This window comes from Mustela nivalis, assembly GCF_964662115.1.
Source record: "Mustela nivalis genome assembly, contig: HAP1_SCAFFOLD_2129, whole genome shotgun sequence".
Lineage (NCBI taxonomy): Eukaryota > Metazoa > Chordata > Mammalia > Carnivora > Mustelidae > Mustela > Mustela nivalis.
Window position 1 is genome coordinate 17,984 of NW_028134535.1, and position 22,919 is coordinate 40,902.

At 37.4% G+C, this 22,919-nt stretch overlaps 1 protein-coding gene across 1 annotated transcript; it reads right to left on the bottom strand.

Annotated features, from left to right (window-relative positions):
• Positions 1-617: 617 nt before the first annotated feature.
• On the bottom strand, positions 618-21,233 carry LOC309858281 (ankyrin repeat domain-containing protein 26-like). Its single transcript, XM_082750957.1, has 3 exons — positions 21,095-21,233; positions 7,725-7,770; positions 618-855 (listed from the first exon to the last, which is right to left on the bottom strand). Exons 1-3 carry the CDS (start codon positions 21,155-21,157, stop codon positions 716-718), a joined length of 249 nt encoding a protein of 82 aa, XP_082607083.1. The 5' UTR covers positions 21,158-21,233; the 3' UTR covers positions 618-715.
• Positions 21,234-22,919: the final 1,686 nt, after the last annotated feature.

Sequence of the window (22,919 nt, forward strand, 5' to 3'; positions counted from 1 at the left end):
TGCAGCCATCAAAAGAAATGAAATCTTGCCATTTGCGACAACATGGATGGAACTAGAGCGTATCATGCTTAGCGAAATAAGTCAAGCAGAGAAAGACAACTATCATATGATCTCCCTGATATGAGGAAGTGGTGATGCAACATGGAGGCTTAAGTGGGTACGAGAAGAATAAATGAAAGAAGATGGGATTGGGAGGGAGACAAACCATAAGTGACTCTTAATCTCACAAAACAAACTGAGGGTTGCTGGGGGGAGGGGGTTTGGGAGAAGGGGGTGGGATTATGGACATTGGGGAGGGTATGTGCTTTGGTGAGTGCTGTGAAGTGTGTAAACCTGGTGATTCACAGACCTGTACCCCTGGGGATAAAAATATATGTTTATAAAAAATAAAAAATTAAAAAAAATGCAGAAATGTAAGCAACCAATTGAAAAGTATCTCCCCCCCCAAAAAAAAAAAAAGAAAAGAAAAAAAAAAGCTTGTATTTGGGCAGCCTGGAGCATGTAAAACCCATAATGCTGATTTCCACATAAAAAATCTGCTTAAAAGTTAATTAGCTGCCGAGAAACATAGCTTAAAATATTATATAAACTTTCATTACACACATGGTCCAGAAATATTTTCCTTTATTAAAGATTTTTGCATATCATACATTTAATAGGAAACAATTAAAATGTTGTGTAAACATCCAGTAAATAAATTTTTACTATTTATCTTTCAGATGCTATACTTTTGCTTCAGAAACTCTGAGTACTCTCTGTATGCTTTCGTTAAGTCGTCACAATCTGTATGTCTTTCAAAAGTAGATTCTAAAGAGGTGGCCTCACCAGGTAAGCCTAATCCAAATTCAGTAGCAGCTGAAAAAAAAAAGAATTACAGTCTTTATCTATAATAATTCATTTTTAATTAAAAGTCACTAAAAAAACAAAGTTGAAGCCTAATGAGTGTTATGAAGAATGAAATATGTCTAATACAACTACAATATAAAATACAAGATCACTTTTATTTTTATTTTCTCCTGCGTACTTTTTTTCATAATTTTTTCAGCATAACAGTATTTATTTTTTTAAAAAGATTTTATTTATTTATTTGACAGAGAGAAATCACAAGTAGGCAGAGAAGCAGGCAGAGAGAGAGAGAGGAGGAAGCAGGCTCCTTGCTGAGCAGAGAGCCCGATGCGGGACTCAATCCCAGGACCCTGAGATCATGACCTGAGCCGAAGTTCCCAGCTTAACCTACTGAGCCACCCAAGGCGCCCAAGTATTCATTGTTTTTGCACCACATCCAGTGCTCCATGCAATCTGTGCCCTCTCCAATACCCACCACCTGGTTCCCCCAACCTCCCAACCCCAACCCTTCAAAACCCTCGGATAGTTTTTCAAAGTCCATAGTCTATCATGGTTCACCTCCCCTCCCAATTTCCCTCAACTCTCTTCTCCTCTCCATCTCCCCTTGTCCTCCATGCTATTTGTTATGCTCCACAAATAAGTGAAACCATATGATAATTGACTCTCTCTGCTTGACTTATTTCACTCAGCATAATCTCTTCCAGTCCCGTCCATGTTGCTACAAAAGTTGGGTATTCATCTTTTCTGATGGAGGCATAATACTGCATAGTGTATATGGACCACATCTTCTTTATACATTCTTCCGTTGAAAGGCATCTTGGTTCTTTCCACAGTTTGGCGACCGTGGCCATTGCTGCTAGAAACATTGGTGCACAGATGGCCCTTCTTTTCACGACATCTGTATCTTTGGGGTAAATACCTAGCAGTGCAATTGCAGGGTCATTTTTTAATTGCAGGGTTATTTTTAATTTGAGGAATCTCCACACTGTTCTCCAAAATGACTGCACCAACTTGCATTCCCACCAGCAGTGTAGGAGGGTTCCCCTTTCTCCACATCCCCTCCAACACATGTTGTTTCCTCTCTAGTTAATTTTGGCCATTCTAACTGGTGTAAGGTGGTATCTCAATGTGGTTTTAATTTGAATCTCCCTGATGGCTAGTTATGATGAACATTTTTTCATGTGTCTGATAGTGATTTGTATGTCTTCATTGCAGAAGTGTCTGTTCATATCTTCTGCCCATTTTTTCATATGATTGTTTGTTTTGTGTGTGTTGAGTTTGAGTTCTTTATAGATCCTGGATATCAACTTTTTGTCTGTACTGTCATTTGCAAATATGTTCTTCCATTCCGAGAACCCTCTTTGTTTTGTTGAGTGTTTCCTTTGCTGTGCAGAATCTTTTGATCTTGACGAAGTCCCAAAACTTCATCTTCAGTTTTGTTTCCTTTGCCCTTGGAGACTTATCTTGAAAGAAGTTTCTGTGGCTGATATCGAAGAGGTTTCTGCGTATGTTCTCCTCTAGGAATTCTGATGTATTCCTGTCTCACGTTGGGGTCTTTTATCCTTTTTAAGTTTATTTTTGTGTACGGTGTAAGAGAATGGTCGAGTTTCATTCTTCTACATATTGCTTCCCAGGTTCCCCAGCACCATTTATTGAAGAGACTGTCTTCTTCCCACTGGATACTTTTTCATTCTTTGTCGAAGATTATTTGACCAAAGAATTGAGGGTCCATATCTGGGCTCTCTACTCTGTTCCACTGGTCTATGTGTCTGTTTTTATGCCAGTACCATGCTGTCTTGGTGATCACAGCTTTGTAGTAAAGCTTGAAATCAGGTAATGTGATGCCCCCAGTTTTATTTTTGTTTTTCAACATTTCCTTAGCGATTCAGGGTCTTTTCTGATTCCATACAAATTTTCGGATTATTTGCTCCAGCTCTTTGAAAAATACTGGTGGAATTTTGATCGGAATGGCATTACAAGTATAGATTGGTCTAGGCAGTATAGACATTTTAACAATGTTTATTCTTCTGATCCAAGAGCATGGAATGGTCTTCCATCTTTTTATGTCTTCTTCGAGTTCTTTCATGAGTCTTCTGTAGTTCCTCGAGTACAGATCCTTTACCTCTTTGCTTAGGTTTATTCCCAGGTATCTTATGGTTCTTGGTGCTATAGTAAATGGAATCGATTCTCTAATTTTTCTTCCTGTATTTTCATTGTTAGTGTATAAGAAAGCCACTGATTTCTGTACATTGACTTTGTATCCTGCCACATTGCTGAATTGTTGTATGAGTTCAAGTAGTTTGGGGGTGGTGCCTTTTGGGTTTTCCATATAAAGAGTCTTGTCATTTGCAAAGAGAGAGAGAGTTTGACTTCTTCATTGCCAATTTGGATGCATTTTTTTTTCTCTTTCTTGTCCGATTGCTGTTGCTAGGACTTCTAATACTATGTTGAACATGAGTGGTGAGAGTGGGCATCCTTGTTGTGTTCCTGATCTCAAAGGGAAGGCTGCAAGCTTTTTCCCATTGAGGATGATATTTGCTGTGGATCTTTCATAGGTAGATTTGATGAAGTTCAGGAATGTTCCCTCTATCCCTATACTTTGAAGCATTTTAATCAGGAACGGATGCTGGATTTTGTCAAATGCTTTTTCTGCATCAATTGGGAGGACCTTGTGGTTCTTCTCTTTTCTCTTATTAATTTGTTCTATCACATTGATTGATTTGAGAATGTTGAACCATCCTTGTAGCCGAGGTATGAATCCCACCTGGTCATGGTGGATAATCTTTTTAATGTGCTGTTGGATCCTTGTTGAGAATGTTGTTGAGAAATTCTCCTTTTTGGTAGGGTCTTTGCCTGGTTTGGGGATCAAGGTAATGCTGGCTTCATAGAAAGAGTCTGGAAATTTCCCTTCTGCTTCAATTTTTTCAAACAGCTTCAGAAGAATAGGTGTTATTTCTTCTTTGAAAGTTTGGTAGAATTCCCCAGGGAATCTGTCAGGTCCTGGGCTCTTGTTTTTTGGGAGGTTTTTGATCACTGCTTCAATCTCATTACTAGATATTGGTCTGTTCAGGTTCTCAATTTCTTCCTGGTTCAATTTTGGGAGTTTATATTTTTCTAGGAATGCATCCATTTCATCTAGGTTGCTTAGGTTATTGGCATATAACTGTTGCTAATAACTTCTGAAGATTGTTTCTACTTTCTTGGTATTCATTGTGATCTCTCCCTTTTCATTCATAATTTTATGAATTTGAGCTTTCTCTCTTTTATTTTGGATTAGTGTGGCCAGTGGTTTATTGATCTTATTGACTCTTTCAAAAAAACAGCTTCTAGTTTCATTGATACTTTCTACTGCATCTCTGGTTTCTACCTCAGTGATTTTAGCTCTAATCTTGATGATTTCCCTTCTTCTGTGTGGAGTTGGTTTAATTTGTTGTTGATTCTCCAGTTCTTTGAGGTGTAGAGACAGCTGCTGTGTTCTGGATTTTTCAATTTTTTTGAGGGAGGCTTGGATGGCTATGTATTTCCCCCTTAGGACCTCCTTTGCTGTATCCCATAGGTTTTGGAGTGAAGTGTCTTCATTCTCATTGGTTTCCATGAATTGTTTCAGTTCTTCTTTGATCTCCTAGTTGATCCAAGCATTCTTAAGCAAGGTGGTCTTTAGCTTCCAGGTGTTTGAGTTCCTTCGGAACTTTTCCTTGTGATTGAGCTCCAGTTTCAAAGCATTGTGATCTGAGAATGTTCAGGGAATCATCTCAGTCTTTTGGTATCGGTTGAATCCTGATTTGTGACCCAGTATGTGGTTTATTCTGGAGAAGGTTCCATGTGCACTTGAGAAGAATGTGTATTCTGTTGTTTTAGGGTGGAATGTTTTGTATATATCTATGAGGTCTATCTGGTCCAATGTGTCATTCAATGCTCTTTTTTCTTTAATGATTTTCCACTTTGATGATCTATTTCTGAGAGAGGCATGTTAAGATCTCCTACGATTAGTGTATTCATATCAATGACTATCTTGATTAACAGTTTTCTTATGTAATTGGCTGCTCTCGTGTTGGGGACATAGATATTTCCAATTGTTAGATCATCTTGGTGGATACTCCATTTAGAATGATGTAGTGTCCCTCTGTATCTCTGACTACAGTCTTTAGTTTAAAATCTAATTTGTCTTATATGAGAATCACTACCCCGGCCTTCTTTTGAGGCCCATTGGCATGTAAGATGCTTCTCCATCCCTTCATTTTCAGTCTGGGTGTATCTTTAGGTTCAAAATGGGTCTCTTGTAGACAACATATGGATGGGTCCTGTTGTTTTATCCAATCTGCAACCCTGTGTCATTTTATGGGTGCATTTAGGCCATTCACATTGAGAGTGATTATTCATAGATACATTTTTATTGACATTGTGTTACCTTTGAAGCCTTTCTTTCTGTAGATTGTCTCTATATTTCTGTTCAATGCTATTCTTAGGTGCATTCTGCTTTTACAGAACCCCCTTAATATTTCCTGCAGTGTTGGCTTGGTGGTTGCATAGTCTTTTAAGACTTGCCGGTCTTGGAAACTCTTTATCTCTCCATCCATTTTGAATGTCACTCTTGCTGGATAAAGTATACTTGGCTGCATGTTCTTCTCACTTAGTGCCCTGAATATATCTTTCCAGCCCTTTCTGGCTTGCCAGGTCTCTGTGGACAGCTCTGACGTTTTCTGATGGGCTTTCCTTTGTACGTAAGGAGCCTTTTTGACCTAGCGGCTTTCTAGAGATTATATCTACATTTATGATTCCTCTATTTGACTATCAGTTGCCTTGATGTTTTTCTGGAATCTATAGTCGGGTAGAGACCGTTCAGCCTCTAGTACATGAATGCTGGTTCCATTAGCATGATTGGGAAAATTTTGATGAAGAACTTGTTCCACTATATCTTCCAGAATTCTTTCTTTCTCCTCCCCTTCAGGGATTCCAATAATTCTGACATTGAAATGTTTCATGGCATCCTTTATTTCCCTGATTCTGTTTTCATAGCTTCTAAGCTGTTTGTTCCAGGCTTCCTCCTGACTCTTTCTCTAAGTTTGTCCTCCAGATCACTAATTCTGTCTTCTGTCTCAGTTACCCTAGCTTTAGAGAGAATTTAGATTAGATTGGAACTCATTGAGAGCATTGTGAAGCTCATTCCTGGTAGCTTTCAGCTCTTCCCTAACATTGAAAACATGATCTCTCTTTGCTTTCAATTCAGCCCTAATCGGTTCCATTTGATCATTCATGGCTTTCTCCAACCTAACTATGCCTGGATAATTGTTAGCCTGAATTCTCTTTCTGACATATTGTCTATGTTGATAGCTGTTAGCTCTGTTGCAAAAGGCTCATCCTCTGTATTTTTCTTCTGTTGGGCATTCCTCCTCCTAGTGATCTTGGTGAGAGATGGCTGAATGGATGTAGCTGGATGTATCGACCGTGGTGCAGTCAAGGTGCACCCGGGAACGCTTCTGAGCAATCAGGATTCCCCACCCAAATGAGAGAAAAAAGAAAAGAAAAGAAAAGAAAGAGAGAGAAAGAGAGACAGGGAAGAAAGGGAAGATAAAAGAGAAGGTTCAGCCCAAATGGGCCCCAAGGTAAGATTGATGAAGTATACAAACAAAAACAGATAAACAAAAAGACTGCCCACTAGCGTCATCTGCTCCGGTAGAGATCCAGATGTGTATAATTCTGATATAGGCTGATTTTGTGGGTGATTGGAGTTCTTTGGAAGGTAATCAGCTCACTTTAGGATACAGGTTGAAAGGGCGCCTACTCCTACTTCCCAGCCATCCTGCTTACCTCATTCATCTATTCTTATCTCTGTGGTCAAGTATGGCAGGGCCCATTGGATTTTTATGGTCACGACCAGCAGAAAAGTCTCCTGTCTTTAGGAAGAGAGGGGAACCTTCCAGACCAACAAGCCACCTGATTGCTTCTACAAGATCACTTTTAAATATATTTTGCTCATGGTTGCCCACTGAGGTAATAGCTATTGTGGATAAATATCAGAGCTTCTGTTTTTCTCATTACAAGATGATAACAGAGCAGATCATATAGGACAGACTGAAAAATCAAGCAGGCAAGTTTCAGCGTTGAACATAAGAACTCACAGAAGGAAAATCCTAGTTTTCTATCAATATTGTCTGCTTTTTGGTGGAGGGGATATGTAAGCTGATACCTGAAGGACAGGGAAGAAGCATGTAGGTAGAGGGAAGATGCATATACAAAGAATGTACACAGAGAGTGAGAAAGAACACTTGTGGAACTGCAAGTAGTTGATGCTGAAGAGGTGGGAGAGCAAAGCCGCAGAGTAGGGTAAATGTTAGAAATAGAGAAGGCTGAAAAATCTGGCAAGAACCAAACTGATTTGGGTGTTTTTATTCCATGTATGGAGCTTGGAATTTTACCCAATGGCAAATGATAAATCAATGACAAAATCAATGACTGAAGATTTAAATGTCACCTGTCAAGTGACAGCTATTTGAACTATAATTGCTTAACTATTACCTAAGACAAGACTTCTTTTTTGGGGGGGGGGGAGGATGTTTATATCATTAGCAGAAACAAGGATTTGAGAAAGCCCACATATTTAGGTTTACAGTTCCAGAGGGATGGCCAAAGTGAAGGAAGATTACAGCTTGAAATAACAGATAAATAGGCATTTGGAGATTTTTTTTAAAGTCTGAAACAATGACTAAATGAGGAATAAATATATATCTCATTATGTTTATGTTTTACATTTTATTAGATATATATTAAAAATTTTAACATAGTACCATTATCCAAACAATAGAAAACAATGCCATTTAGTATTCATAGTTTACTTCAGAAATCAATGACCACCTTAATTCAGAAATTTGGCAACATACCTTCCTTTGCTGCTCTAGTTAGAGTTTCGTCAAACTCCTGCAGCGCCTGAAATTAGTCAAATATTATTTATAATGTTCAAGTTAAACAAGAGACTTTACTGTAGGAATTATATATATCTTATGAAATGTGAACTTAAAATAACACTATTATGTCCTCCATGTTGTTATGCTCCACAAATAAGTGAAACCATATGATAATGGACTCTCAAGAGGAAAAGGGAGTTGAGGGAAATTGGAAGGGGAGATGAACCATGAGAGACTATGGACTCTGAAAAACAATGACAGTTTTGAAGGGGCTGGGGGTGGTAGGTTGGGGGAGCCAGGTGGTGGGTATTATGGAGGGCATGGATTGCATGGAGCACTGGGTATGGTGAATAAACAATGAATTCTGTTACACTGAAAAGAAATTAATTAAAAAAAATTTAATATAAAAAAACCACTACTAGAGACTAAGTTAGGGATTGCTTAAATAGAAAGATAATCACATAAATAAAATAAACCCCTACGTTTTTTAATCTTAGGTAACAGAAGAAATACAGGTAATGCTATTTAGATAAATCTGATAAAAAGTACAATTAATACTGGTCTATTAAATATACAAAATTTCTGGAAGTGGAGGAATATGGCAGAGGCGTAGGGGACCATAGTTTTGTCCAGTCCCTGGAATTCAGCTAGAGTTTTCAAATCATTCTGAACACCTGTGAACTCAACCTGAGATCTAAGAAAAGAACTGTTATAATTCTACAAATAGAAAAGTGACCATGTTCTGCAAGGTAGGAGGTGTGGCATGGAGAAGTGAATCCAAGGTGATACATGGGAAGATAAACTGTTGGTGGGGTGGGGTGCATAAACCGCTTATCAGAAAGTGATATAGCAGTGGCATGCAAACTGAAACTTTTATAAGTCTAATCTGATGAGAGACATCCCTGTTTGAAAAGCACTCAGGTGGAGAAGTAGGTCGGAATCCTTGGTAGAACTGCCTGATCTCAGGATCCCTGGGGTCACAGAAAGAATGGGGTGCCTGAGTATGGGAGAGTTCCCAGGTGTTTCAGCAGGGAAGCCAGATGCAATCAAAGAGCAGAGGAGGGGGCTTTCAGCTCAGTGTTGCCATTAACCACAAACCACATCCCGTTGGGTAACTGCTCTTAGGGTAAGGGCCCAACACACAGAAAAGCCAGGGCAAGACCTCCCTCCCTTCCCCTGTAGGAGCAGCATGAAGGCTTGCCACAGGAGACTGCAAAGTTTGGAAACTCCAAAGGGGGTAGCATGGCTGAGATAAAAATGCTCAAAGGTTGAGCATGCAGAGAGTGAATACAGAAATCAGGGAGACAAGAGTGATTGACAGATTTTCTGTGAGGGCACCCTGAAGAGTGGAGTGTGCCCACTTTCAGCTCTAGGGCTGGACACTGGGAGGCTCACATTTTCATTCTAATCCTCTCAAGTGGTGTGGAAAACCATCAGAGAACAAAAGCCACAAAGAGGAATCTGGAAGCCCTTACTTAGCCTGCCCCCTGGCAAGGGCAGTGCAATACCACCAGGGTGAAGACCTCCAAGAATCAGCTAAAGTTCAAAGGCTCCTCCCCCAGAAAATCAGCAAGAACTTAACCGCTAGGATCAACTTTAACCAATCATAGAGAACTCCAAAACTCTAGTGCTGGGGGAAAATACTTTATAGGACTCATGGCTCCTTAATCTTTCTAGTTTAATTTTCTTTTTTTTTTTTCCATTTCAACTAATTTCTCATTTTATCAACTCGGGTTTTTAAATTTTTTTATTTCAATTTTTATAGTTACATTCTACCCTTTCATAGTGTTTAACTTTATTTTTGATTATATATATTTTTTTCTTTCTTTACAATTTTGGGATGTAGTTTCCTCCAGCAAACAGACTAAAATATACACAGAATCTAGTGTATTGTTCTGTTCTCATCACCTGATTATATTCTCTCTCTTTTTTAATTTTTATTTTATTTATTTATTTATTTTGGTTTCTGGTCTCTTCTGATTGGTAAAATTTTATTTCTCTGGGGTTGTTGTTATTTTAGTATTTTGTTCTCTCGTTTTCTGTTCTTCTCTAGACAGAATGACTAGATGGAAAAACTCACCTGAAATAAGAGAACAGGAGGTACTACTGACTGTCAGGGACCTAATCAGTATGGATATAAGTAAGATGACAGAATTAGAACATGGAATAACAACTATGAAAATACTAGCTGGGCTTGAACAAAGCACAAAAGACACTGGAGAATCCCTTTCTGCAGAAATAAAAGAACAAAAATATTACCAAGCTGAAATCAAAAGGTTATTAAGGAGATGCAATAATAAAATGGAGGCTCTGCCTCCAGAAACAGTATGGAGTTTCCTCAAGAAGTTAAAAATATGACCCAGTAATTGTACTGCAAGGTATTTACCCCAAAGATGCAAACATACTGATCTGAAGGGGCACCTGGACACCAATGTTTATAGAAGCAATCTCCACAATAGCCAAACTGTGGAAAGAGCCCAAATGTCCATCAACAGAAGAATGGATAAAGAAGATGTGGTGTATATATAAATACAATGGAATATTACAAAGCCATCAAAAAAGGATGAATTCTTACAATTTACATTGATGTAGATGGAAATGTAGGTCACTATACTGAGAGAAATAAGTCAATAACAGAAAGACAATTATCTTATTGTTTCATACATATGGGGAATATAAGAAACAGTGCATAGAATCATAAGGGAAGGGAGGGAACACTAAATAGAAGAAATCAAAGAGGGAGACAAATCATGAGAGTCTCTTAACTATAGGAAAATAAAACAGATGTTTGCTGAAGAGGAGGTAGGATGGGGTAGGTAATTGGGTGATGGGCATGAAAGAGGGCAGGTGATGTGTAAAGCACTGGATATTATATACAACTGATGGTTAACTGAACATTATATCTGAAACTGATATATCATGTATCAGCTAACTGAATAGAAATTTTAAAAAATTCATCACATACATAATGGGTAATGGTGAAATAAAACACTTCTTATCTTTTATAGACTTACTGAGCTATAATTAACTAATAAATATTAACTATTTCAAATTTAAAAAATTGGAGGCTCTAACGGGTAGGATAAACGAAACAGAAAGAACTAGTGAGATAGAAAACAAAATGATGAAGAATAAAGAAGTTGATAAAAAAAGATAGATAAACAATTACTGGATCACGAGGGGAGAATTCAAGAAATAAGTGACACCATAAACCAAAACAATATTAGAATAACTGGGATCCCAGAAGAGGAGGAAAGGAGGTGTGGCAGAAGGTATATCAGAGAAATTATAGCAGAGAACCTCCATAATCCAGGGAAGGAAAAAGGCATTCAAATCCAGGAGGCACAGAGAACCCCCTTCAACATCAATAAGAATAGGCCAACACTTCGACATATAGTAGTGAAGCTTGCAAATTTCAGAGACAAAGAGAAAATCCAGAAAGCAGCTCAGGACATGCCAGAAAAGACTGGCAAGGTATAGTCAGGGTGCTAAACCAGAACAATATGCAGCCAAGAATACTTTATTCAGCAAGGTTCTCATTCAAAATAGAAGGAAAGATAAAGAGTTCCCAGGACAAACAGAAACTAAAAAATCTGTGACCACCAAACCAGCCCTGCAAGAAATAGTAATGGGGATCCTTTAAGCAAAGCGAGAGCCTCAAAGTGAGATAGACCAGAAAGGAAACAATCTACAGAAACAATGACATTACAGGTAATACAATGGCAACTCAATTCATATCTTTCGATAATACCCTGAAAATTAATGGGCCTCATTCCCCAATCAAAAGACATAGGGTATCAGATTGGATAAAAAAGCAAGACCCATCAATATGCTATCTGCGAGAGATTCATTTTAGACCCAAGGACACCTCCAGATTGAAAGCGAGGGGGTGGAAAACAATTTACCATGCTAGTTGACATCAAAAGCAAGCCAGGGTGGCAATCCTTCTATCAGATAAATTAGATTTTAAGCCGAAGGACATCATAAGAGATTTGGAAAGACACTATCATAATTAAAGGATCTCTCCAAAAAGAAGATCTAACGATTGTGAAGAGTTTTTGCTCCTAACATAGGAGCAGCCAATTACATAAGCCAACTAATAACAAAATTAAAGAAACACATCGAGCATGATTCAATAAATAGGGGACTTCTACACCTCACTCACTGCAATGGACAGGTCATCTAAGCAGAAGATAAACAAGGACACAAGGGGTTTGAATGACACATTGGACCAGATGGACTTCACAGATAAATTCAGAGCACTCTATCCCAAAGCCACAGAATACATATTCTTTTCCAGTTCACAGGGAACTTTCTTTAGTAGAGATCACATATTGGGTCACAAATCAGGTCTCAACCAGTACCAAAAGTTTGGGATCATTCCCTGCATATTTCCAGAACACAGTCGCTTCAAGCTTGACTCAATCACAAGAGGAAATTTGGGAAGAACTCAAATACACAGAGGTTAAAGTGCATCCGACTAAAGAATGAATGGGTCAACCAGGAAGTTAAAGAACAAGTAAAAGAATTCATGGAACAAAGGAATTTGAAAACACAACCATTCAAAATCTTTGGGATGCAGCCAAGGAAGTCCTGACGAGGGAAGTATAGAGCAATACAAGCCTTCTCAAGAAATAAGAAAGGTCATAAATATACAACCTAACCTTCCCCCTAAAGGACCTGGAGAAACAACAGCAAAGAAAGCCTAAATCCCACAGGAGAGGCGAATTAATAATAACCAGAGCAGAAATCAATGAAAAAGAAATGGAAAGTACAGTAGAACGCAGCAACAAAATTAGGAGATGGCTCTTTGAAAGAATAGGATCGATAAACCCCTGCCCAGACTTTTCAAAAAGAAAAGAGAAAGTACCCAAATTAACAAAATCACAAATGAAAGAAGAGAGATCACAACCAACACCAAGGAAACACAATTTTGAGAACGTATAATGAACAACTGTTTGCCAACAAATTAGGCAATCTGGAAGAAAGAGTAACAGAAAAACCTGAACAGACCCATAACCAGCAAGGAAACTGAAGCAGTCATCAAAAATCTCCCAACAAAGAAAACTCCAGGGACAGATGGCTTCCCTGGAGAGTTCGACCAAACATTTAAAGAGGAATGAACACCTATTCTTCTGAAGCTGTCTCAAAAAATAAAAATGGACCGAAAACTTCTAAACTCTATGAGGCCAGCATTACCTTGATCCCAAAACCACACAAAGACCCCACCAAAAATGAGAATTACAAACCAATACTGCTGATGAACACAGATGCAAAAATTCTCACCAAGATACTAGCCAACAGGATCCAACAGTACATTAAAAGGATTATTCACCATGAATAAGTGGGATTTGTTCCTGGTCTGCAAGGGTGGTTCAACATCCACAACTCAATCAATGTGACACAATATGTTAATAAAAGAAAGAACAAGAACCATATGATACTCTCAATAGTTGCAGAAAAACCACGTGACAAAGTACAGCATCCCTTCTTGATTAAAACTCTTCATGGTGCAGGGATAGAGGGAACATACCTCAACATCATAAAGCCATCTACAAAAAGCCCACAGCGAGTATCGTTTTTCAATGGGGAAAAACTGAGAGCTTCACTCCTAAGGTCAGGAACACGGCATAAATGGCTACTCTCACCACTGTTGTTCAGCATAGTACTAGAGGCCCTAGCCTCAGCAATCATACAACAAAAAGAATAAAGGCATCTGGATCAGCAAGAAGTCAAACTCTCACTCTTTGCAGATGATGTGATACTCTATGTGGAAAACCCAAAAGACTCCACCCTATAATTGTTAGAAGTCCTACAGGAATTCAGCAAAGTGGCAGGATATAAAATTAATGCACAGAAATCAGTTATATTTCTATACACCAACAATGAGATAGAAGAAAGAGAAATTAAGCAGTCAAAGCCATTTACAATTGCACCAAAAACCATTAAGATACCTAGGAATAAACCCAACCAAAGAGGCAAGGGATCGGTACTTGCCTCTTCGATAAACTATCAAACACTCACAAGAGAAACCGAGGAAGACACAAAGAAATGGAAAAACCTTCCATGCTCATGGATTGGAAGAACAAATTCTGTTAAAATGTCTATGCTTCCCAGAGCAATCTATACGTTCAACACAATCCCTATCAGAATACCATCAGCATTTTTTTCAGAACTGGTACAAATAATCCTAAGATTTGTATGGAACCAGGAAACACGTCAAATAGCCAAAGGAATGTCAAAAAAGGAAACCAAAGCTGGTGGCATCACAATTCCGGACTTCAAGCTCTATGACAAAGCTGTCATCATCAAGACAGTATGGTACAGGCACAAAAACAGACACACAGGTCAATGGAACAGAATAGAGAGCCCAGAAATGGACCCTCAACTCTATGGTCAACTAATCTGTGACAAATCAGGAAAGAATGTCCAATGGAACAAAAGACAGTCATTCCAACAAATGGTGTTGGGAAAACTGGACAGCCACAAGCAGAAGAATGAAACTGGACCATCTTCTTACACCACACACAAAAATAAGATTCAAAATGAATGTAAGACCTACATGTGAGACAGGAGTTGGGGTAAATTGGAAGGGGAGGTGAATCATGAGAGACTATGGACTCTGAAAAACAATCTGAGGGGTTTGAAGTGGCGGGGATGTGAGAGGTTGGGGTAACAGGTGTTGGGTATTATAGAGGGCACGGATTGCATGGAGCACTGGGTGTGGTGGAAAAAATAATGAATACTGTTTTTCTGAAAATAAATAAATTGAAAAAATTAAAAAAAGATCCTAAAAGAGAACACAGGTTGTATTCTCTCTGACTCTGGCCAAAGCAACTTCTTGCTACAAACATCTCCAAAGGCAAGGGAAACAAAGACTTCATCAAGATAAAAAGGTTTTGCATAGCAAAGGAAGCACCTGACAACATAAAAAGATGACGTACAGAATGGAAAATGATATTTGCAATTGAACATATTAGATAAGGGCTAGTATCCAAAATCTATAAAGAACTTATCAAACTCAACACCCGAAAAACAAACAATCCAGTCAAGAAATGGGTAGAAGAAATGAACAGACATTTCTCCAAAGAAGACACACAAATGGGCAACAGACATGAAAAAAATGCTCAACATCACTTGGCATCAGGGAAATTAATACAAATTAAAAGCACAATGAGATATTATCTCACACCTGTCAGAATGGCTAAAATGAACAAGTCAGGAAACAACAGATGTTGTCAAGCATGCAGAGAAAGCAGAAACCGCTTACACTGTTGGTAGGAATATAAGCTGATACAGCCACTCTGGAAAACAGTAGGGTGGTTCCTCAAAGACGAACAGACACAGCAATTGCACTACTATGGATAGACCTCAAAGATATAAATATATTGATCCAAAGGGGCACCTGAACACCAATGTTTATGCCAGCAATTTTATTTATTTATTTATTTATTTATTTATTTATTTGAGACAAAATGAGAAATAGAGAGCATGAGTGGGGGAAGAGGCAGAGGGGGAGGAAATAGCAGACTCCCCACTTAGCAGACAGCCTGAAGTGGGGCTCTATCCCAGGACCAAGGAATCATGAGCTAAGCTGAAGGCAGTCACTTAACCAGGTAAGACACCCAGGCACCGCTTGGTACCCTACATTAGACCACATCTTGGGCATTCAGAGAGAGGATACCTTTCATGAGTAAGAAAATTCTAAATGGGAATACTTATAATATACAGCTGACTCTTGACCAACATGGGTTTGAATGGTGCAGGTCTACTTACACATGGACTTTTTTTGATACTGTATTTTAGTGTATTTTCTCTTATGTTTTTCTCATTAACATTTTTTCTCTAGCTTTATTGTGAGAATATAGTATATAATATATGTAATGTACAAAACCTGTGTTAATGAACTATTTATGTTATAAGTAAGGCTTCCAGTCACCAGTAGGCTATTAGTAGTTTAGTTTTTTAGATTCCATGCAGAAGCGAAATCATATGGTATAGGCCTTTCTCTGCATTATTTCACTTAGCATAATACTAGGTCTATCAATGTTGTCACAAATGGCAAGATCCCATTCTTTTTTATAGCTGAATATATATATATATATATCACATCTTCTTTATTCATCTATTCATCTATTGATGGACACTGAGGTTGCTTCCATACTTTGGTTATTGTAAATAATGTTTCAAAAGACATAGGGGTGCATATAACTTTTCAAATTAGTGTTTTCATTTTCTTTGGGTAAATACCCAGTAGTGGAATTACTGAATTGTACTGCATTTCTATTTTTAATTTTTTGAGGAATCATAACATTTTTTGACAATACCATTCTATTCAGGCCTTATAAAATTAATAATCTGACAATATTACTAGACAGCCTTTTAAAACTAATAACTCAATACCACTTGATGGGAAAAACTTTTATTGAAGCAATTTTATAATACCATTAATCAATACTATGTAAAATATAAAATATTTTTATATGACATGACAAGGAATTACCAATGTAATGTTACTATCTTTTCCCCCATAATTTCCTAAATATTTACTTCTGTGACCTTTATTTCCTGGAGAGAACTGTGTTTAGATGTAGAAATAGCTTGAAGTCCACTAATAAGGAGAACGCATTTGCAATTTTATTTATACTTTTCCATTTATCAAAAAATTAGGAGGGTAAGAAAATTATACACAGAAAAACAATGTTCAATGTATCAGCAAATTTTAATTCAAAGAATTATTAACTAGAAGGATTTTCTCATAACTGTTAGTTTTCAAACTATGGCTCATAGAAATCTTAGGGTCCAATGGGACATAGCAGGATTGAGGGACAAGGAAGTCTATAGGTGTAGTCTCCTTTCTCCTTTAGCTAAACAGGTCTACTTGTCTCTGTTTTATATAATACAGTTTAATGCAAAATGGTTCACCTGCCCTTCCAATTTCCCTCAACTCCCTTCTCCTCTCCATCTCCCCTTGTCCTCCATGCTATTTGTTATGCTCCACAAATAAGTGAAACCATATGATAATTGACTCTCTCTGCTTGACTTATTTCACTCAGCATAATCTCTTCCAGTCCCGTCCATGTTGCTACAAAAGTTGGGTATTCATCCTTCTGATGGAGGCATAATACTCCATAGTGTATATGGACCATGTGTTCCTTATCCATTCGTCCATTGAAGGGCATCTTGGTTCTTTCCACAGTTTGGCGACCGTAGCCATTGCTGCTATAAACATTGGGGTGCAGATGGCCCTTCTTTTCACTATATCTCTATCTTTAAGGTAAATACCCAGACTATGGACTCTGAAAATCAATCTGATGGTTTTGAAGGGGCGGGGGGTCGGAGGTTGGGGGAACCAGGTGGTGGGTATTAGAGAGGGCACAGATTTCGTGGAGCATTGGGTGTGGTGCAAAAACAATGAATACTGTTATGCTGAAAATAAATAATTTTTTTTTTAAAGCTAAGTTCTATTCTTTGGGAAAAAAATTTTTCCCCAGGGCACCTGGGTTGCTCAGTGGTTTAAGCTGCTGCCTTCAGCTCAGGTCATGATCTCAGGGCCCTGGGATTGAGTTCTGCATTGGGCTCTCTGCTCGGCAGGGGGTGTGCTTCCCTTCCTCTCTCTCTGCCTGCCTCTGTGCCTACTTGTGATCTCTCTCTGTCAAATAAATAAATAAAATCTTTTAAAAAAAAATTTTCCCCCAGCAGTATAAAAGTCACTAACTTAGTCAAAGTCCCTAATTATACATAAGAGACAAAAAGGCTTCAGAAAGATTGTAGTTTGCCTGAGGTCAAAAAACCACCTCATTGCAAGCCAGGCATGTGTTTTAGTTCTTACTGAGCCTAGTGTTTTATGAGAGTTCCTTTCTCATATTCAGGAAAAATACATGCATTTTTAACTAGAACTCAAAGAAAATGAATACATAAACCTTTGTCATGTGGTTCAATAAAGTTAAAGCATTAGGCAGAAAACAGCTTTCTAACCATAATTTTTTACAGTCATGAACAGAAATAAAGGAAGGAAGTTACCTTAACTCCTATTAGTAACAGTCAATATATTCAATTTATAAGCATAAATTTTTTTAAAGATTTTTATTTGACACACAGAGAGAGAAATCACAAGTAGGCAGAGAGGCAGGCAGAGAGAGAGGAAGAAGCAGGCTCCCTGCTGAGCAGCGAGCCCAGTGTGGGACTCAATCCCAGGACCCTGGGATCATGACCTGAGTCGAAGGCAGAGGATTAACCCACTGAGACACCCAGGTGCCCTATAAGCACAATTTTTTTTAACTTGAAGGGACACAGAACTTGAAGAAGAAAATCTTTAATTGAACGAAATAACCTGAAACTGAGGAAATTCTTCCTTGAAAGAATTATTCATTTCCTTCAAATAAAACTTGGTTTATCAAAATCAATCAACAAATGAGTTACCTATGTTGTGAGTTATTTATAGCAAAATTTAAAACACTGAACAGATTTCTCTTTGCCATCTAGCTTCTCCATTAGTTCATATGTACAAAAGACACGATTAACTTTAATTATAAATTAAATCCACTCAGAAATTATAGGTAAACCTTCATTTCCATGTGAGAACACTTCTTTACCTTCTTCATGACAGGAAAGGAGATTTACCTAGTGGGTGAATTTGGGAGAAGGCACTAAGCAATGCTATGTGCTTCCAAATCTCTTCTTTGTAAAACTATGCCTGCCATAGTAGCATGAATTGAGGTCTGCTTTCATCTTTGTGGGATGGGCATCAAACATCTGTTCCTTCCATTTACAACTCTGTGTGGAAGTGCCTAATTTGAAATAAAGTATTAGGAAGTTCGCTGTGGCTACATACCTAAGACAGATCCTCCAAGTTGTTACTATGTATTCAAGTCACTAAGCTTGTCTCCAGCTGCCTGACTCCTGTGTTCTCAACTCAGAAAAAGAAGAGCAATGTCATCTGCCACCTACTCCACCATAGTTCCAACAAGAAAAATGATCAGACAATACTTAGAAATGGTTTCTTCTTCCTTGACTTTATACCTAACATTCATTATTCAAAGCAACATACGTTAAAGAGGGAAAAAAGCTGAAAAGAACAATTTAAGAAATAATCAGAAAGTAAGACAAAATGAGGAGATAGAGGAATATGTTCCAAATGAAAGAACAATACAATGCTTCAGAAAAATAACTAATGAAACAGAGATAACTAATATCCCTGATAAAGAGTTCAAAGAAATGGTCATAAAAATGCTCAGCAAACTTTGGAGAATGGATGGATTCAGTGAGAACCTCAACAAAGAGAAAATAAAATGAAGAACCAATCAGAGCTGAAAAATACAATAACTGAAAAGAAAAAATACACCAGAGGGAATCAACAGCAGATTAAAAGCTGCAGATGAACAGATCAGTGATCTACGGGACAGGGCAGCAGAAGCCATCCAAGCCAAAAAACAAAAAGACAAGAAAATTTTTAAAATGAGGACAGGTTAAGGGACCTCCTAGGATCAAGCCCCACACCAGGCCCCATGCTCAGGGAGTCTGCTTCTCCCTCTTTCTGTGGCCCTCCCCTCCCATCTGTGTTCTCTCTTGCTTGCTCTCAAAAATAGATTAAAAGAAAGAAAGAAGAAAGAAAGACAAGGCCATAACTAGAAATAAGAAAATTATGAAAGAGTTTTCTTAGTAAACGCAAACATACAATAAAAGTAATAGATCAGTTTTATAAAGTCGGTATGAATGTTAAAAGACAAAAGTAGTAACAACAATTGTATCTACAGTAATTAGTTCAGAGATACACAAAATAAAAAGATGTAAACTAAGACATCAAATACATAAAACAAGGTGGGGTGGAAAAATGTAGTGTTTTTAAAATGTGTTTGAACTTAAGTAACCATCAACTTAAAGACTTCTATATGCATGGGATGTTATATATGAACTTCATTGTGATCACTAAAGAAAGTCCTCAAATTAGGAGGGATGAGAGCAAGACAATAAGTAAACCAAATGAAAAAACAAGATTGAGGCCTCACTTACCATGAGCCTATGCTACTTTTGTCTACATTAGTAAGACCATGAATATACTTTCAAAACCATAAACCTATGTACATTGATTGAAATGGATATTTTAATAACAATGATACACAATGGAAACCAGCTGCTACTTAAAGACTCCCTATTATTCCCATCTTAGTCATCAGTCATTCAAGTGATGCCAAGGTAGATATTTGTGAACTTCATTTTTAAAATTCCAGTTGTGGGGCACCTGGGTGGCTCAGTCAGTTAAGGATCTGATCTTGACTTTGGTTCAGGTCATGATCTCGGGATTGTTGAGACTGAGCCCTGCATCAGGCTCTGCACTGAGTATGCAGCCTGCTTACACTCTGCACCTCACCCCCCACTGCCAGCTTGCATGTACTCTCTCTCACCCTCTCTATCTCTCTAAAAAAAAAAGAGAGAGAGAGAGAAGAAGAATCCTGTATCTGTTTGATTTGATTTAGCGATTTAGAAAATGCTCTACCAATTGCTCAGCAGGACATTTTGTAAAAATTGAAATAGAAGTGTTATAAGTTTTAAAAAATGCTCCAAGTAACACAACAATTAAGGATGTACTCTCAGGTGAGAAAATGACAGCAATTACAACTGAAAAAGAAAAATTAATCTCTTATTTTATTTTATTTTATTCATAAAAAGGACTTATCATAGGCTCTTTTAAATAATAAATATCCATATGTGATTATGTGTTTGGATTCTTATTGTTCACTTATACATAGGGGTGGGAATAATGGGTAATAGCAAACTTTACAATTGTTATGAACCATTGCCAACCAGGAAATTAATCAAAGCATCTAAGTATAAATTTCATTAGTGAGCAATAAAAGTTACTTTCTAAAATCGAATTTAGATGTAGGTTTTTAAGAAATTTCAAATGTGTCCATTTTGGGGTGCCTGGGTAACTTAGTCAAGTGTCTGACTCTTGTTTTTGGCTCACGTTATGATCTTAGAATTGTAAGACTGGGCCCCATGTAGGGTTCCACACTCAGCAGGAAGTCTGCTTGAGAATCTCACACTCTCTCCCCCTCTTGTACACTCTCTCTCTAAAATAAATAAAATCTTGAAAAAAAATAAAATGTCAGTTTAGTTATATTTATTGATAAAGGTTATAATAGGTATCTCTTGAAAGTAAGAGTTCCAGGATCTAAGAAAAAAATCAAAATTTCTGTCTCATTTCTTTATTAGCACAAATAATTATGACTTTTACTTAGTGTGTATTAGTTAGCTAAACAACTCAGAATTTTACCAAATTAAAAACAAAAATTATATCAGGAATCTGAAACCCAAGGAAAAAAAGGAAAAATAATATAACTAACCTTGGTGATGTAAGTATCGATGTCATTACTTGAACGCCTTGAGTTTGAGGTACCAATCACCATGTTTTCTCTTAGAGAAAAATCTCTATTGAATAGCGAGCTATTATTATTAACATTTATACCATAAGGCAGATCTGGGGCTGGCCTCATATTGACCGTACTAGTCCTGTTCAGATAACAAAACACAATGCTTAGTATTTCATTTCTCCCCGAATCAGTCCTAAATTACTTGCATTTTTTAAGTTTCCATAATAGTAAACAGAATGTGCCATTAAATAGTGTTTTAACATGGTAAATGTGACAGAGAAGACCCACTATGTAAAATTATAGGTTTAAAACTGTTCTAAAGAAGTACATATATTTCTAGGGTTCCTAACTAACAAGTAATTCAAATTAAGGAGGGAGAGAAATGGCTATCAGTGATGTTCATGGACTAACAGGTTATACCTGCTGCCTTCTGGAATGGTTGTACTTAAAAGATTCTTGGGGATGCCATGATACATACTTATACTTAGTAAACAAGTTTAGAGCTGCAAAAATAAACAATCCTGGGGGTCTGGGTGGCTCGGTCAGTTAACCATCTGCCTTCAACTCAGGTCAGGACCCCACAGTCCTTGAATTGAGCCCCACACTGGGCTCCCTGCTTGAGGGAGCTGCTTCTCCCTCACCCTCTGCCTGTTGCTCCCCTCTGCTTGTGCTCACTTGCTCTCTCTCTCTCTCTCTCTGTCAAATAAATATGTAAAATATTTAAAGGAAAATAAAAATTTTAAAAATCCCTCAAAGACATTTTTCAAGCATTGGCTTTCACCACTCTTGTACATTTCACACATTACCTCAGAGAGATTGAGCATTTGGCACTGAGGAAAAATTTAGATGAACAATTGCTAGAGGACAAGTAGATGGCAGGGTTGTGATCAGAAAGAACTGAAACAGCTCCAGAGGCAATTAGGTTATAACACAGATACCAAGGTACTGGGGGTGGAATCTACCATTTCCATCTTGACATTTTGGGTTAAAGATGTACTCTTCCAAAAATAAACTAACATTGATAAATAATTATTAGTAAACTCATTTCTATTTAGGGTAATTCTGACAATTTTGTAATAATATGCTGTCTAAATTATAAACCTTCCAACAATTAGTTTAAAGACTAGGAGATCAGATTAACTGAAAATATGCAACGGAAAAAAATAAAATCATTTAAAACCAAAAAAAAAAGAGAGAGAGAGAGAGAGAGAAATTCAAACTGACTTGGACAAGCATTTCGACAATAAGTTCATTTACAAACATCATTTTTCAAAATTATACTATCTAGTTGGCTTTCACTTACTACTGATCTCATTAACATGGCTCCATAAAAATTATGGTTTAGAGGCAAATTAATAAGCTAACTCTACTTTCTATGATTGTTTTAACTTACTTGTTCAGTTCATTTGTCAATGACATTCGATGTGTTACTTCTTCTTGGTAGAGGTGCTTGTATAAGTCCAATTCTGTTTGAGTAGCATCTTGAGAATTTTTCATTTTGGATAATTCAAATTCCAGCTCTTTAATTCTGAGTTCCATTTGACGTCTTCCTGAAGCATAATTTTTTTCTCTTACCTGTGCTAAGCTTTCTTGAAATGCTACTTGCATCTAAAGCAAATCAAAAGCATAGTTTTAAAATTGTTACAACCTGGGTAATTACAGTATATTTCTTTCTTTTAGTTTTGTGTCAATGATTCAGAGAGAAATTTTTAAAGTGAAAAAAAAAAGCTGAAATGTAAAATATTTATCACTAATGTGAACCTGAATTAAATGTGAATAATGTTCATTCTTACATTAG